The sequence below is a fragment of the Cebidichthys violaceus genome, unplaced genomic scaffold (assembly GCF_023349555.1).
Source record: "Cebidichthys violaceus isolate CVI_PGR_0920_01 unplaced genomic scaffold, fCebVio1.0.p SCAF_3, whole genome shotgun sequence".
Lineage (NCBI taxonomy): Eukaryota > Metazoa > Chordata > Actinopteri > Perciformes > Stichaeidae > Cebidichthys > Cebidichthys violaceus.
The window spans coordinates 2141160-2158787 of NW_027176483.1; the positions used below are offsets into that span (position 1 = coordinate 2141160).

At 41.1% G+C, this 17628-nt stretch overlaps 1 protein-coding gene across 2 annotated transcripts; it reads left to right on the top strand.

Annotated features, from left to right (window-relative positions):
• Positions 1–506: 506 nt before the first annotated feature.
• Positions 507–15651, top strand: hyal4 (hyaluronidase 4). Of its 2 annotated transcripts, none has more exons than XM_068723432.1 (4): positions 507–639; positions 8123–9112; positions 11201–11290; positions 12446–15651. In XM_068723432.1, exons 2-4 carry the CDS (start codon positions 8156–8158, stop codon positions 12950–12952), a joined length of 1554 nt encoding a protein of 517 aa, XP_068579533.1. In that variant the 5' UTR covers positions 507–639; positions 8123–8155; the 3' UTR covers positions 12953–15651. The 2 variants fall into 2 exon arrangements, with proteins under 2 accessions (XP_068579533.1, XP_068579534.1); XM_068723433.1 differs by lacking the exon at positions 507–639 and adding an exon at positions 2917–2961.
• Positions 15652–17628: the final 1977 nt, after the last annotated feature.

Genomic DNA, 17628 nt, shown 5'->3' on the forward strand with positions numbered 1-17628 from the left:
ATTGAGTCATATTTTGAATCAATAATGCAAAAACATACAAACGTAGTGAAACATGCACCACCTGATGGGTAGAAGTATGAAAGAGCAATAAATGGAAATACCAATACCTCAAGATTGTACTTCAAAAAGGTGCAGTACTTGACACACACACACACACACACACACACACACACACACACACACACACACACACACACACAACTGTTGTTGACGTGTGTGTTTACGTCCGTCTTTCCTCTCTGATGCTGATTGAAGTGGATGAGTTGAGACTTTCTGTCTTGCAGAGAGGATCAGTCTCTCTCTCTCTCTCTCTCTCTCTCTCTCTCTCTCTCTCTCTCTCTCTCTCTCTCTCTCTCTCTCTCTCTCTCTCTCTCTCTCTCTCTCTCTCTCTCCTCCTCCCCCCTCCCTCCCCCTCTAATCGCTGTGTTGTGGTGGTTTCTCCTCCCTCTCTCTGCCCGTATATAAATGTGGACGGCTGGCTCGTGTCTCAGACTCCACACAGGGAACCAACGTGAACGCGTCGGACGGCGTATGCGGCGCAGAGGGCCACCATGACCCCCTGCGGTGACCCCGGAGAGACGAGACCTCCACCCCCCCTCACCGGACTGCTGATAATCGGGGCGTGTTTCGCATCTACAGGTGAGCAGCTCGGCTTTTTGTTTGTCGCCGCACACAAGAGGACGGCAAAGTGTATTTTTAAACTTGGAGGGAGGCGGGGGAGCTCTGGGTGCTGCAGCGTGGCTTGAGCGTCTGTTTTGGGTGATGCAGGAAGGGGAAGGGGGGTGGGGGTGGGTGGGGGGGGGCATGCCAGGAATGTTGGCTCACCCTAAACAATGGTCTGGCAGTTGAGAAAGTTTCTCTGATGTAGAAATCAGCACATTTTTGAAGTGGTGTTCTTCTTCTTTTCTTCTTTTTACCCAGCATGCATTAATGTCGCTGCTCAAACGCTGTACTGGGGACAATAAAGGTCCCAGTTAGGTGGAGCTCCAGTCATTCGGGAGACGCTCTGACTCATAGAGACTTACTGTAAATAGTAATACAAAAAAAACGCTGACAACACAGGAGGTCACGTTTGTGTTTTCCAAGGAATGCCAGCGAGAGCAGCTGGAATAAAGTTCATCACAGGCGACTGTAATAAAAGAAGAAGAAGAAGAAGAAGAAGAAGAAGAAGAAGAAGAAGAAGAAGAAGTTCTTTATGGGAGCTTGTCGTTCTTCAGTCTGAGGTCAAAGATGAAGCAGAGAGTCTTAATGAGCCGACAGCATCTCAGGATGGAGTAACGACGAGCTCATTGGAGGGATGATGATTGATACATAGAGTCACATTGAATTATACGTTTTAGTTGCATTTTATTGATCTTCAGGGGGAAACTTCAAATTTTATAGATGCACAAGAAACAATAGTATAAAATATTACACTCATTTATTTTGTGAATGATATTACGTATACATTTATGTAAAAAAAAAATGTAAATGTCTCAAATCTGCATCAAATAAGCAGTATTGCTCGAGCTCTAATTCACATTGTGTTTGTGTGTATATATATATATATATATATATATATATATATATATATATATATATATATATATATATATATATATATATATATATATATATATATATATATATATATATATATATATATATATATATATATATATATATATATATATATATGAGCCGCATATTGAGATGTACTAATCTTAAATGGAAGTATTAAAAAAAAATAATAATGTTTTGGTTCATAGGAAACTTCATAATATATCTTTTCTACGGAAGCCCTGAGAGGACAAGTGAAAAATAATAACTCCGTTTTCTAAGTCTGATCTAAATAGTTTTCTCTGCTGTGTTTATGGTTGAAAGACAGGTGGGAAATATATCTGTGAAAAAGTTTTGTTTTTCTTCGTCGGGATCATTTTCAGTATTTGTTGTTGAAATAATCATTTTGGCCACAAGAGGCTGCAGTGCGTCACTATCTCATGTTTTCTTGTACACATTATGTCTTTCTTTTGGCTTGAAAATTTATTTTTAAATTGGCGTTAATCAGGGACACGTGAAGGTTCTTCAGTGGTGGTGGTGCACACCTTTAGCCTCTTGTGGCCGAAATATGTATTACAACAACAACAAACAAAAGATTCACTTGACAAAACAGTTTTTACCACCCTTTTCACAAAAATAGAGAATAGATTGCCTATATAATACTAGAATGTACTGTAGTGAACAATTTCATACTGTATTATATGTTCTACTGTAACTTTATATTAATATATTATTTTTTAACATTTTATTTAACACAATGAATCTAATGAATAGATGTTTAATTCATTTTACCGTGTTACTTTGTCTTTAATAGCTCTTTACTTCAATTCTTATTCTACTTGTATAGAATATATATATATATATATATATATATATATATATATATATATATATATATATATATATACTTATATATATATATATATACATATATATATACTTATATATATATATATATATACATATATATATATACTTACTTCTGCAGCAACAACTCAACTTCCCCTTTTCCTGGAATCAATAAAAGCTTATCTTATCCTAAAAAGTTTCACCAACATTTAATGTTTGACAACTTCCAACATCTTTCGATAGACTGTTTGCACTGACGTCACTTTGTAAATAAAATAAAAAGAGCTCCGTTATTGAGACGACAACAAAGGGATATCTTGGAAAAAGGCAAAAACCATCAGAATAAATAAAGATCATAAATATCAGATTATTCTCATTTTCACGTCCATTGGTTTTGTTTTCGGTCTTCCTCTGAGGTCCTCCATCTGTTTTCTCCATCAGACAAATCCTCCCAAAAACCCGGAGTCACCAATCTGGTTTGTCGGCGCTCACCAGGCGCCGTGATTAACCCTGTGGCTCGGCGGACTGGAAAGACTTCCTCTCGTCCTCCAGCTTTTGTTTTCAGGCTCTCGTGTGAGGAACATGAATCATGAATCATGAATATGTTTGTTAAAATGCTCTCTCTTTGCTCTGGTTAGCGCGGTTCGACCGGCTCCTTCTCTGTGTGTGATTAGTGGAACGTCCTGATGCGGAGTCGTGTCGCTGAGCCTTTCAAAGAGGTGACGGAGGGTTTTCAAGGTTCAGCTTCAGTTCAGGCGTCACGGCGACTCCTGTGCTCTTGTGTCTGTTGTAGATTCTACGTGGTTTGCCCTTTAACCGCTTCGCTGTTGGTTTATTGTGTCTCACGGTGCTGAAATAAATTACCTGCTTTCAAGAAAGTTACACAACAATTTTAATATGAACTGTTTATTTAGCAAATCTTGGCATCACTGTGTTCTCTGCTGCTTAATCTTACTGTAAAGTAAACGTTCTCACCAATTGGGGCATGATTGACACGAAAATTTGAAAATCATTTTGCGTAATCTTGGATTGCGGCTGTCGCCATGTTGATGTTTTTTGCAACCGATGAACATTAAGTGACCGTATTTGAAATGCGGTGGAGTGACGTAGTGACGCCATATATGTCTCTGGTAGCGGCAGGGACCTGTCAATCACAGAACCTCTCATAGACTTCTATACGATCAGAGGAGTCGCCCCCTGCTGGTCAGTAGAGAGAATGCAACTTTCATGACATGAAAATGTTCTCTTGAATCAAAGACAAAGAATCTCAATGTTTGACTGAAAAAACACGGTACGGCAAGTTTCAACACCGCTGAGCGTTTTGCAAATGGTACCATCAGTTTTCAGGTTGAGGACCCTCCTTCCTGGAGACCTGTCCGGTCTATAGACATCAACTTGCAGAGACTAGAACAACATGCAGTCATGTGTTTGGAGAACTGGACAGCAGCGGGAAATGCCCAAATCCTCCATGGAGTTTAAAGCGTCCATGTAGCCAGAATCAGACTGAGTGAGTAGTAATGCGACTTGGTGTTGGAACGCATCTACGGGACAGATGGTGCATGTAAGGGAATCTGTTATTTTTGGATCCACCCCACCCCCCACCCCGTCGGCCCTCCATCATAGGCGGTTCGGCTCGATTCCCAAAATCATCAAACCTCGAGGACATGCTTCTCCCTCTCCTGGCATCTCTCAGGGCACTCATCTTTCCATCCTCTTAGAAAATGCCTCCATCAAGCTGTCGGCTCCATTTACTCCCGAGTTCAAAATGCTTTCTTTGGGCTTGAAAACTCGCCGGCGCTCCAGGAGTTTCTGGTGTGACTTGAGCTCCTGAGGGGTTGCGGAAGGTTTTGCAAAAGATAGAAAACTGTCTTCAGTCCTCTGATAAAAGATCCTGAACTGATCTGTCATCAGATGCGCAGAGTTACAGAGAACTGCAAGGTGTTGTGCCGACATCGTATCTTCACCTTGACCTTTGCCCGGCGTCGTCATCTGGTTCGTAGACGCTGCCGAGAGAACCGTCTTCACTACAGATACTGGCAACCGTGGCTCAAACTCACCCCAGTTTTCCAACAGAGACACTGAAAATTAGACGTCTTCTCCGGTTCTTGTTTTTCTTGAATGAATGCAGCCATTCCACAAGAACCACAGACATCAACAAACTCTTATCTTAATCGATGCGAGGCCGACCCGGCGGCTCCGAGCTCCTCTGGATAAATAACTCACTTTGACACGGAGCCAGACTTTAAACACGCACTCCAAGGCGTTCGATCCGAGGCTCCCTCCGTCTTTAAGCGTGACAAGAACCATCGACTGGAGCGTAGAGACGCCGCGTCAGTTAACCATCAGCCAGCGATCAGTGAACGCCAGCTAGCTAGGTGCATCCGTAAGTCACGTCAACTGTGATATTAATTGGAATGCTACTACTTTGACAAAGTTACTGGAAAGAAATGGACAGTTAACTCCTTTTATGCATGTCAATATATTGTTTTTTTTAACAGTTGTTTTGTCATTAGTACTTTCACCCAGAACGCTAATATTATGAATCATTTTCTCATAGACTTCTATACAACCAGAGGAAACATCCCCCTGGTGGACATTAGAGAGAATGCAGGCTGAAGACACTTCAGGATTGTCTTCACTTTTCAGGTTGTCAAAATTAGATTTGCACGATGTATAACTTAACAACTCACTTTATCAAAAATAGTAGTCTACGTTCTGTTTTTGTATTTGTGCACGTAGTCAGATACAAATCTGTGTTATTTTATGTGTAGAATTAGATTCCAGAGGTGACTGCGTAGGATTGTTACCGACTCATTTCCAGAGCATCCAAAAGTAAAATCTGTCAAGATGTCATCATTTTATTTATGTTATATTCATTAAAGAAAGTTGATTTAATAAGAACAGATCACGTTGCCCGCTAACTCCTGTTCCCTGAGTGGAGTTGTGCGTATGTGTGTGATGATCTTTATGTTCTAATTCTAAAAAGAAATCATCAGAAAAGTAATCAGCAGCTATTTTAACGATGTCTCAGTCCTTCTTTGGTTTTTGACTTTTGGGAAAAGGAATGAAGCGATTTGTAAACGTCACAAATCATCACGGGACAAAACGATTAATAGAGAAAATGACTGAATCACTAATGAATATGAATCATTAATTGCGGCCTTGTGGTACCGGTGTAGACGCATGAAAGAGGAGTTTAATCCGAGATCTGTCACACCTCGATGCCACTCGACCAGGATCAGCTGATTGAGCTCAGAGATTTCAAGCTCGGATAGAAAACCATCAAAGAGAATAATCATTCCTGTCGTCAACCCACGTCCGCTCTGAAAGTGGTTTTCAAACCGAGAGCCGTCATCCAGCCGCAAATCTATACATTCGCTGCAGTCGGCTTTGAAAAATGATCCTGCTTCCACTGAGTCAAATTATTTCCATTCCTGCAGGAAACAAAAAAAAAAAACTGGCAGAAACACAAAGAAAGGAAAAGACTTTGATTCCAAACCGGCATAACTCAGATCGGAAAAAAAAAAAAAACTCACGTAAACTTTATACTTTTCAAGAAACGGACGTGAAACAAATGTGTTTCTGAAAACCACACGTAGGACTTCGATGTGCACTGCTGCCGTCATGCAGAACTACAGACTGTAAACTGCTACAAAAGTCACCGTTTCAACATTAGAAGTGTAAAACAATGTGCATTTAAACGGCTTTAGGTTGTGAGGACAGCGTCAACAAAGAACCACCCGGAGCCCTCTAATAAAGTAAGAGAAAGATAGGAATACCCAAAATAGTGTAAACTTAAACTCCTAAACAGCTGGTGGTTTTGGTGAACACTGTGAACACGGAGCTTAAAGCTGAACAGGCAAACGACATGAGGAATCCAGCCGTCCTCGGTTTATCGTGCGCTTTGTTTACCGACGTGTTCTCCATGCTAACATGTTAGCTCATACGTCGTGACGTCAGAGAGGAAGTGAAACACTTTAACTGACTTATACCTCACGCAAACGCTTTAGAACACACAATGTGAAAGGGACAGTGGACTCTGAAGCTTCGGCACAGGTTTAGCTTTAAGTCGGTTGTACGCCAATGATGATAGAAGTATGTGACGCGCTAATGCATTAGCATAGACTTTAGCCGCGTTTCCATCAACATATTGCTATCCTCATTTCTAAGAATCGCATTAGAAAAGCTGCAAAAACTAGTTTGAGGTGGGTTTTTTTGCCTTATCTGCAGAATAATCAATAATGAAAATGATTAATTCCTGCCCTCTAATTACAGTAAGCATCATGCTAATGTGTGAGCATACACACTGTTTGTGAAGTTAAAGTGGGTGTAGTTTTGTTTTAGTTTCAACTAGTGTGAAATTATAGATATATATTTTTTTAAATGTTACAGTAAATAAAGCACTAAATATTTATAAAAGTTAAGAATTAAGAAACCTTAACAAGTTATCAAAGTCCAAATAATGTCCAAATACTGTCTCGCTGTTTGCTCTCCGACTGGATGTTCGTCGGTTCAACCAGCTTCATGAACGAGAGGCAGAGACTCACTGAGACATTTGGCAGAGAAGCCCGTCATTGTGGCCTGAGGCTTCGGCTCTGGTCGGAGGAGGACGGCTTGTGGACAGGAAAGCGGCGGTCTGTTCAGCTGAAAGTCCTCCTTCCAATCCCTGGGTGTCAACCGACTTCCTCTCTGTGACCTCCGACCCCTGCGTGCCATGGAAATGAGGAAAAAAAATCAAGAGTATGCGTCTACATTCTTGCTAGCGGTGAAAAGTGCACAAGTGGGCTAACGAGAAATATTACGAATCATCCTCTGGTGAGCAAAAATATCAAAAGCCATAGTTGTTTAGGGCTGAACATAACTATTTTCATTACCGATTTATCTGCCAAATACTTTCTTGTTAAATGGAATTGTTGTTTTGTCTATAAAATGTGCGAAAAAAAGTAAAAAAGGCCACTAAAAAAGTCCAAGATGACATCTTTAAATGTCGGGATTTTTCCCGCTGCCACTTCCATAAAGTTATCGATATAAAAACAGTCAGAGGGTCAGATGAAGTTGGCTGAAACACTTTCATTAAAAGCTTTGGGTTTAGTGTCTCTGCTGCTTATTCCATCAGTCTCTCAGCGTTGTGAAATGCTGGAGACGAGTCTTATAGCCGGAGTCTGGACTCAGCGGAGTGTCTTAAACCTGCAATCTATTTAGTGCCCACCAGGGGGCGACTCCTCTGGTTGTATAGAAGTCTAGTCTAAAATGACTCTACTTCTCTCTTGATTTATTCCCTCAGTAAACATTGTAAACATGAGTTTATGGTCTCAATCTCAAGTTTACAGTCTTCTTCAATACAGCATGATGTTCATTTAGTACATTATGCTCCATTTAGAGTCAAACAGACCATGAAGCAGGGGATGATTTAGGGGCGGGGCTACACGGTGATAGACAGGTCTCTACCAGAGACGTATACGGCGTCTCTACGTCACTCCTTCACTCGTTGCAAAAAGCCAAAAATGGCGATGGCCGAATCTTCAAACTCAAGGTTTCAAAATTGTACTCCACAAAACAATGGGTGATTATTTTTATCTCAGGCTCTTGGAAATGCTTTCTCACTGCTTCCTGCTTTTCAGCGCACCAAACAATGGATTTCAGGGCGCAATAAACGCGGCACGTGAACGGCCCCTTAAGCTTTCCCATAATAAGTTTGAAAGATATTCATTGTTTCTGTTCATTCTCTCTTCAGGATGATTGACAGCTGCTCCTCCTGAACCCCAGGATGCCTGTGGTGCCAGTGGGCGGGGCATCCTCCTCCCACCACGTCGTACCCGTCGCCCTCACCTGCTCCTGGCTGCTCCTGCTTTTCCACGCCGCCTTCGGTCAGAAACCCGCCAAGCTGCCTCTGATTGGCCGAAAGCCCTTCATCGCCGCCTGGAACGCCCCTCTGGACATGTGCACCATCAAGTACAACGTCACCACCAACGCCAACCGCCTCTTCCACATCCACGGCAGCCCGCGCGCCGACTGGACGGGCCAGAACGTCACCATCTTCTACGCCAACCGGCTGGGCTACTACCCCCACTACACGCCGCAGGGCGCCGCCGTGCACGGCGGCCTGCCACAGAACAGCAGCCTGGACCTGCACCTGTTCAAGGCCTACCAGGACATCAACCACTTCATCCCCTCGGAGGACTTCCGCGGCCTGGCCGTGATCGACTGGGAGTTCTGGCGGCCTCAGTGGAGCCGTAACTGGCACAAGAAGGACATCTACCGGCGCAAGTCCAGGGAGCTGACCGCCAAGGCGTACGTCAACGTGACGGCGGCGCAGGTGGAAGAGCTGGCCCGGCGGCGGTTTGAGAAGAGCGCCAAGGCGTTCATGCAGAGGACTATCCAGCTGGGGACGCGCCTTCGCCCCAACGGACTCTGGGGTTTCTACCTCTACCCGGACTGCCACAACTACAACCTGCACGAGGAGAACTACACGGGCTTCTGCCCTCTGCTGGAGAGGCTGAGGAACGACGAGCTGATGTGGCTGTGGAACAGCAGCACGGCGCTCTTCCCCTCCGTGGCGATCAGGAAGAGCCACACCAACAGCATCAGCAACCTGCACTTCTCCCAGCACAGGATCCGAGAGTCTCTCCGCATCGCCTCGCTGACCTCCAGGGAGTACGACCTCCCCACCTACGTGTACCTGAGGCTGGGCTACCGAGACGAGGCGCTGGCCTTCCTCACCATGGTGAGAACAGCCGTTAGCACAGCAACGCACTTGTTCTACTGTTCAGTATCAAGCACTTTGTTTACAGACTCCGGTTGAATAATTCTTAACTTCTTGCCACTTTGTTGGAGCACAATGAAGTACTTTGTTTCCAGAGTTATGCGTTACAGTTCAGAGCGACGGAAATAGCGATGACATCCACCTGAAGTTCTTTTACATGTTGGAGCTAACAGCTCAGGTGCAAACAGATCCAGCACAAAGTATATATATATATATATATATATATATATATATATATATATATATATATATATATATATATATATAAACTTCATAGTATAAAGACCACAAAAGCCCGGGAGAGGAGGGGAGTCCGAGCTTTCAGCCAGGAGACGTTTGTTCCCCCATGTCAAGTTCATATTTATTTTATTGTCACGTAATTTCAGTATCAGCACTTCCGTGGTTATCTTAACCCCAAACGACAATCTGAGTAGTTGTGTTGCCTGAACCTGACTGAGTTTCCTGTGTTGCTGGACTTTCGTAATAAAAACAATAATATATCCCTTTCAGCCAACAATCATACAGTTTCTTCTATCTGCATGAAGACAAAAAGTAATGCGATACATATTTTTTCATAAACAAACAACCATTTGTGAGTGAAAAGGGACACTGAGATGTTATCCAGATTAAATTGCAAAATTGCTTTAACTGATTTATTTATTCTTTTTTGACCTCAAAATGCTAGACTGTGGTATAACTTTACTGTTTAATTACAAACAACAAGTACTAAAAGTAAAAGTACTCATTATGCAGAATTGTACATTTCAAAATAATATGTATTATAAGCCGTGAAAAAACTAATTGAACTTCTACAACGATGTTAATTAAAGACATTTCTAGAAAAGATAAATCTCTGACATAAAGATGGATTTTGTTTTTTCACTGGCTGAAGGTCGGAGTTTACTTCTTCATCACTGCCATCTGGTGGAGATCCACAGAAAAGCAGCTCACGGTCACTAAATACAATCCTGCGACGCTGTGGTTTCCTCGTTCTCCCTGAACTACACCACCAAAACCAGAGTGGTTGTATTTTGTGCTTACTGGTCTGCATTGAGGACTTTCAGAAATAAGCTTTAAAATATCTGTGTCACGCTGGTATAATGTATATATAAAAAGACAAAAAGTACAAAATGTGGACGGAGAGTTGTTGGTTATTCTACAAATACCTCAGCTCTTCTTGATTAATAGTTATGGCTTTACAAGTTCATGAGATTTAAAGATATAGGATTATATTTGAAAAATATTTATTCTTTTGTTTTGCTTTTTGGTTCATAAACATATTTTCTTGTGCTTTATACTTGCCTCAATGTCTTCTTTCAGACTAGTGGAAACAAAGCATCCAAAATACACATACTACACATAAGTACTTCATCTGTTTACGTCTGTAGATTTCTACTAAATTCACCAAAAGTCACCTTTACATAACGCCTAATTTGCATATTTAAACATACAATTTCAGAAAACTTGTGATACAATAAATGCTGGTGTTGGTGTGAGTGATGAAGTGGTGAAGTTTGATGGTGAGATCTACTAGTTCATGTTGTGACCCTCTTCACCTGGAGACTCTTCTAAATGTCTGGACTTTAACTAAACGTCTCTTTAAAGGAGCTTTTCTATCAATGGAGTTTTTCTCACACTCTGATCCAGAAATCTCCACTTCAGTAGTTCTGACATCCACCAAACTTCACACCTTCATTCCTCTCTGTGTGCTGAAGCTTTCTACAGAGGGCTTTGTCCACACACCACTCACACACTCATCTATACGACATTTCAGTACTCAATACAGGACAGTATTTTCTGATTTCTGACTTGATAAAAAGATTCCCTCTGTAAAAACCTTTGACTCCAATATGTCTACAGCAATGGAACAATAATTTTGAACCATTTGAATTTGCACATATTTACAAGACAAAGCCTCATATTCAATTTCAGAAAAGCTGTAACACAAAAAGTAATTGTCTTAATGTTAGTACTGAACTGGGTCGGTTCCATAGTTGTTGAAGTGTATCTACCTGTAGAGTGTAAACAATGTGACGATGTCTCCTGCAGAAAGACTTGATCCACACCATCGGGGAGAGCGCTGCTCTGGGAGCGGCGGGGTTCGTCATCTGGGGCGACCTGAACCTGACCTCGTCCAGGGTGGGTGTCCTCAGTCCTCAGTCCTCGACTCCCTCTGTCAGCTGGCTCTGTTCATTAACACACACAGATCATTTAAATGCAGCTCAAATGTTCTTTGTGCCGTTCAGACGGACCGACCCCGTATACTTGCATGTGTAAAAACAGACTTGATTTGTTTTGGACTCCACACAAACAGTACAAATAGTCAGACAATAGAGAGCTGACATCTTGTGGTCGCTGCGTGTTGCGAAAGCACTTTTGACATTTTGAGAACTGTAACGCTCGTGTTTTTTTATGGCCGGTCTGCACGGAAAAAGAGTTCATCTAAACTGCGTTTGACTGTCTTAAAATAACAGGAAGCGTTGTTGCATGTATTTTTCAGCTGCTTTTCAATTTTTTTTGGCAGCAGTAAACTCCACAACAAGCGGACAGACCATAGGCTGTATTTAAGAAGTGCACATATGATTATCATAATGTCCTCTTTTAGTCTGTGGACTGACGTTTTGAAGCCTGGAGTACGTAATGACGCCGTATACGTCTCTGGTAGAGACCTGTCAATCACTGTGTAGCCCCGCCCCCAAAGCATCCCCTGCTTTATGGTCTGTTTGACTCTAAATGGAGCATAATGTACTAAATGAACATCATGCTGTATTGAAGAAGACTGTAAACTAGAGATTGAGACCATAAACTCATGTTTACAATGTTTACTGAGGGAATAAATCAAGAGAGAAGTAGAGTCATTTTAGACTAGACTTCTATACAACCAGAGGAGTCGCCCCCTGGTGGACACTAGAGAGTAAAAAGAAGCGTCTTAGTGCAAAAACAACATGGCGACGGCCGTAATCCAAGATGGCGACGGCAAAAGTGTCGAACTCGAGGCTTCATACTATCAGTCCACAAACCAATGGGTGACCACATCCACTTGTTATATACAGTCTGTGGTTATTTTAATCTGATTTGGCGGCAAAAATATTTACTCAAAAATGAAGATTTTTAAGATCTCCGGTTTCTAAAGCACCTGAAATAGAAGAGGCGTTTTTTTGTACGATCGCTCAGACTTTTAAGAATGAACTCAGTGAACAGTGAACTATTGGTGACAGCCACGTCTGACATTTGGATGTCGTATCGTACGAGCGCATCACGACATGACATTTGCGTGTTGTTTTCTTTCCACAGCATAACTGCACCAAGGTGAAAACCTTCCTGAGCCACCGCCTGGGCCAGTACATCACCAACGTGACGCGGGCCGCCGAGGTCTGCAGCGACTTCCTGTGCCAGGGTAACGGCCGCTGCGTCCGCCGGGACCCGCTCGCCCGCCACTACCTCCACCTGAGCGCCGACAGCTACCACATCCGGCCCTCCGGCGACGAGGACTTCGCCGTCACCGGGTGGCACTCGCAGCACGAGCTGCGGCTGCTGGCCGAGCGGTTTCGCTGCCACTGCTACGAGGGCCACGAGGGCGAGCGCTGCGACAGCATCAACAAAGTGAGGGAGGACGACGGGCCGTGGGCTGGGGGGGAGGACGAGGACGAGCAGGAGAGGCGGAGGACGGAGTGGGAGGACGAGCAGGGCGAACGGTGGGAAGGAGGGGAGAGCGAGGCGCCGGCGACCGGCTGCAGCAGCTTTCACCTCATGTTGCTGATGCTCCTGTTGAACTTATCGTTGGTGAAGGCGGTCGTATGACACACATTATTAAAAACACAGCTGTGTACAGATGTTACTTTAAAAAAAAAAACATGACACTTCACTTTTTGAGGAGTGTGATGGCACTTTAACCACACACACACACACACACACACACACACACACACACACACACACACACACACACACACACACACACACACACACACACACACACACACACACACACACACACACACACTTCACCCAACAATTGCATCCCTTCTTCCAGGAATGATAATTACTACATGAACACGCTGTTTGTCAAACTGTGGACTGAGTCAACATCCAGCAAAGGATCTGAGAATCGGATTGAAGGGTTCATGGAGGAGCTAAAAGGGTTTGTGTGTTCGGATCGGTGTCGCTGAAGGATGATCCTCTATTTGTTTTGTGGCGACGCAACAACAAAGCCTTTTCATTGGAAACCAAAAAAAAAGGGTGCTACTGTACCACAAAAGCTAATCCCTCCCATTTCACACTTGGTCTGTGGTGCTTTTGAAGACATATTTCTGATGGCATGTTTTAACAATAAGCTGTCATTTCACTTGACATACATGAAGTGCGTATTGTTTTTGTGCATTATACTCTTGGATGTATTTCATGTCATGTTTGGACACGCCGTGCACATGTTGTAGGTGCTATTGACAAAATATTAGATATCTTTATCCTTTCTATATAGATATAAGTACATGAGGATCAGGTTTGTTTGACTGCATAGAGGTTGATGTTACTATATATATATATATCTCAGTCCAGAGGAATCAAATCAACAGACTGATGCACAGTACTGTAGGTATGACAAAACACTGAACAGGATGTAAAAGACGGCACATACCGTATCTGAATGTGACTCCTCGGTGGCTCTCTGCGGTTCCACTGTTCTTCGACGACCACAGGAGAATCATCTGGTGCGAAGTTTTGAGAGAATATGAAAAAGAAAGCTGACTGAATGCAGGTTTAAAAAAAAGCTCTTTGATAACTAGGTGGTGCAAATTCTGCATTTCAGAAAATGATTTACACAATGTTCATTTTCTTCGCCTTTTCTGGAGCTTTCAATCTTCCTCGTCAGCTTCAGATGCTTTAAACCGAGTCAGAATTTAAACCCGTTATCCTCATCCTATTTTGTTCACAGACTTTTGGACCGATCGTCTCCTAAAGAATTAGGTTCCCAAACTGCATTCTCAATTACATTTTGAGGGAAACCTTTTTTTGTCTCCCGGATTATGGTCGCAGTTTGCGGTTAACGTGGTTAAAAAAAACAAAACTAAAAAATGCAACAAAACTGCTTTGTTAGGTTTAGTAAAACATCCTGGTTTGGCTTAAAAGAAAAGTTAAAATGTTCCAATGTTTGGTGTAAAACACCGGTTAGAAGTTGGATGATTGATTGTACAAACTAATAGTGTCACCGTTTTCCTTTAACCATGACCACAATCTTTTTCTGACCATTTTTACTTCTAGTGACCTAAACGTTGCCAAACATGAACCGTAGAAGTGGATCATCCAGAATCATTTTTGGAAGACACCGACACACACTTTTGTTCTGCAGCAGCCCAGTCGCCAGGACATTTTCTTTGCGTTTTAACTTTTTGCAAACCACAGATAAGATGAATGTGAAAATCTTTGCAATGGGTTCGGAGCAAGTGACATAGTTTAAATTTAAATGTAAATCCAACCAAATAGCTCTTGAAGCATTTCACCGAAAACCACACATGTCAACCTCATGGTGGCGCTATAGGAAAAGACAGAGGAACACCAACGTCAGTAGGATTCATCCTCTGGGAACGATAAACGTCTCATCGTAAATTTTGTATTGTACATTTTCACATTTGTTCAGAGTAAGTTACATAACAACAGAGGACTTTCACACGGGAGGCCCTTGTTCATGTCCCATATGAAACCAAAAGTCAACGTTTACTTTACATTTGTTCAGCAATGTTGTTACGGAACACAACATAATAGTACGTAACATTACGTAAGACAGTTATTTGTTTACACTAGTTGTTACATTTGTTACCGTACATTGTTGCATTATTGTTTTAACAGTAACCCTAATCTTTTTTCTAGCTTTAATAAGTAGTTTTGTTGCCTAAACCTATCAATCAACCAATCAAACCAATCATTTCACACTTTTAACTGCGTGTCATTGTGAGTTTGTGCAAACAGGATACACGACTGATTTGAAACATATTTTGGGTTCGGAGACATGGACTTTCAACATAACCGCGGTTTGTAGAGACACATAATCCCAAAAACTGTTCTGGCGGCCGGGTTGTCTGTCACCGTAAGATGGTTGATTTTTTTCCTGTGGAAGCTGCACACAAATATCTCAATAATGTTTTTTTAAAAAGGCCTCTAGAGAAACTGACTGGAACTGGAGAACTGTTTTATTTACCACAACTCAAACCACGGGTGGACCTGAAACCTGGTTCTGGGTCCGGTGATCCCAAAGTTGTGTTTCTGTAACTTTCTGGTCTCTGAAGTTAAACATGTAGCATCCGTCGCACACCTCTGTCACACTGATCCTGGTTTAAACTGAATCAGCACGTTCATCTCAAAACCAGCCTTCAGGTGAAGTTCGGGTCTCACGACGCAGTAACTGTTTCCTGCACTTTGTGTTTAAATTTTTTTCTTCTGAAGATTGTAAACCAAATATGCAACAAGGACTATGCAACACATGACAAATGTTAACTGAATGTAAATGCACTGCAAATAAAGATTTTTCTTCAGTACGTCTGTGTTTCAAGAGAGGATGTTGGCAGCCATGTTGGATAATTACAAAACAAACTTCCGCTTTGTGCAACATGTACATGCCACGAGCATTTTAGCATCGCAATGACTTTTAGTCTTCTTTGTAAGATATAATCGGAGGAGAAGCAGAAATTGAAATATGTCTCAAAATAAACCTTGAAGTGGTTTTTCACAAATTCAAATCAATAAACGTGGAAATATAAAACCAGCTGGTTTCTGCACAAATACTGACGACTGAGAAGAGGAAGAGGTGTGAACGGAGAGGTTTCTCACCGACGATGACGCGTGAAAAAATACCACACATTCAAAAACATGCGAGTGTTTCATCCGAGGGAAACAAGTCAAATGCAGAAACTGGTGAACACTACGGTCACACATAATTTGTAAAGTGTTTAAAAAAAAGGGTAGAAATCTGATTTTCAAATAATCAAACATTGATGTTGATCATTTTAAATGTGATCTTTGGACAGGAAGTCCTCTTAGTCCTATTTTTGAATAGCTCTTTGACAAATTAAAAGTGCTTGAAAGGTTTTTTTTGCCTTTGAAATTGTCCAGCCGTTCTAAATTCAGTCATTAAAACCACAGAAGCGTCAGATTATAAAGTGATCAGTGAGGAGTCAATAACATGGACGTCACCGTTTTATAGAAAACTAATTAATTGCTTATCCATAGATAAACTATTTAACCACATATAAATTATGAAAATACAACCAACCTCTCCGTATGGCTTTACTATGATTAACCAGAAAAGAGGCTAAAAATTACAAATAAACTGACAATAATAATTGAAAAACATAAATAATAATTTAGCTAAAACCCCCCAGGTCTTGTGACAGGCCAACTCAAACAAATGCATTATCTATGAAATAGAAAATACACTGAATACTTAATCTTAATTTATCATCCACTAAACAAAACAAGAGTTTTACAGTATTTTAAAATATAAGAAAGCATGTTCTTTAACAGCTATATAAATAGACATTCAAAATAAAAAGTAAAAATAACAATGAACACAATTAAATTAATTAACTACGAACAAAACTTGAGCACCTGCATGCTGATTGGCAAAAACACCGCAATATAGAAACAGAGAAGTTAAAGAAAAGGCAAACTTAAGGCGACTGCATGCAACACGTCAGTTTAATTTCACACAAGCAGCTGCTGTCAATACTGTAATCAATCATCATCAATTAGTAGACCTTCACATAATAAATATCCAACCAAAAGAAATAAAAAAAAATTAAGATTCTGCCATTTTGAGAAAATTGCAAAAATTAAAAAATTAAAGATAAGTGTTTTTGTGACTTATTTTACACTAGAAAAACTAAATAACGTATTACACAATACTTCTTTAAGGCTCTGGTGCACTTAAATAAAATGTATTATATATATATATATATATATATATATATATATATATATATATATATATATATATATATATATATATATATATATATATGATACCATCAAACTATCGATTATCTTAAATGTATAATAAAGAAAGTGTCATTTAACTTTAAAAACTAAAAGAATTGTTCAACTCATCACTTTAGAAGTAATTTTGTCACTTTTGTAGTGACAAATGTGTTTTTCTTCATTGTCATCCGAAATTAATCCGAAATTCAGCTCTATGTTGACGTCTTTAGACTTTGACTGCTTCATACTGCTATATAATATGTCTCTGCTCTGTCAAATTGTGAATGTAAATAAAACCATGATCAAATAAAACCAACAAAAGAAATACACAAAAAGGTGTTAATATATTGTCAGCTTGCTCATATAAGCAAGGCACCGACACCCTGAACCCTCACCTCTCCAAACAACTGACTGGATGTGGAGTCTGGGCCAGAAGACATGGTCATCGATCAGATAACGATCAGAGTGAAGAAACCGCTTCCTCCGACGCATAAGCAACAAAAAAAACT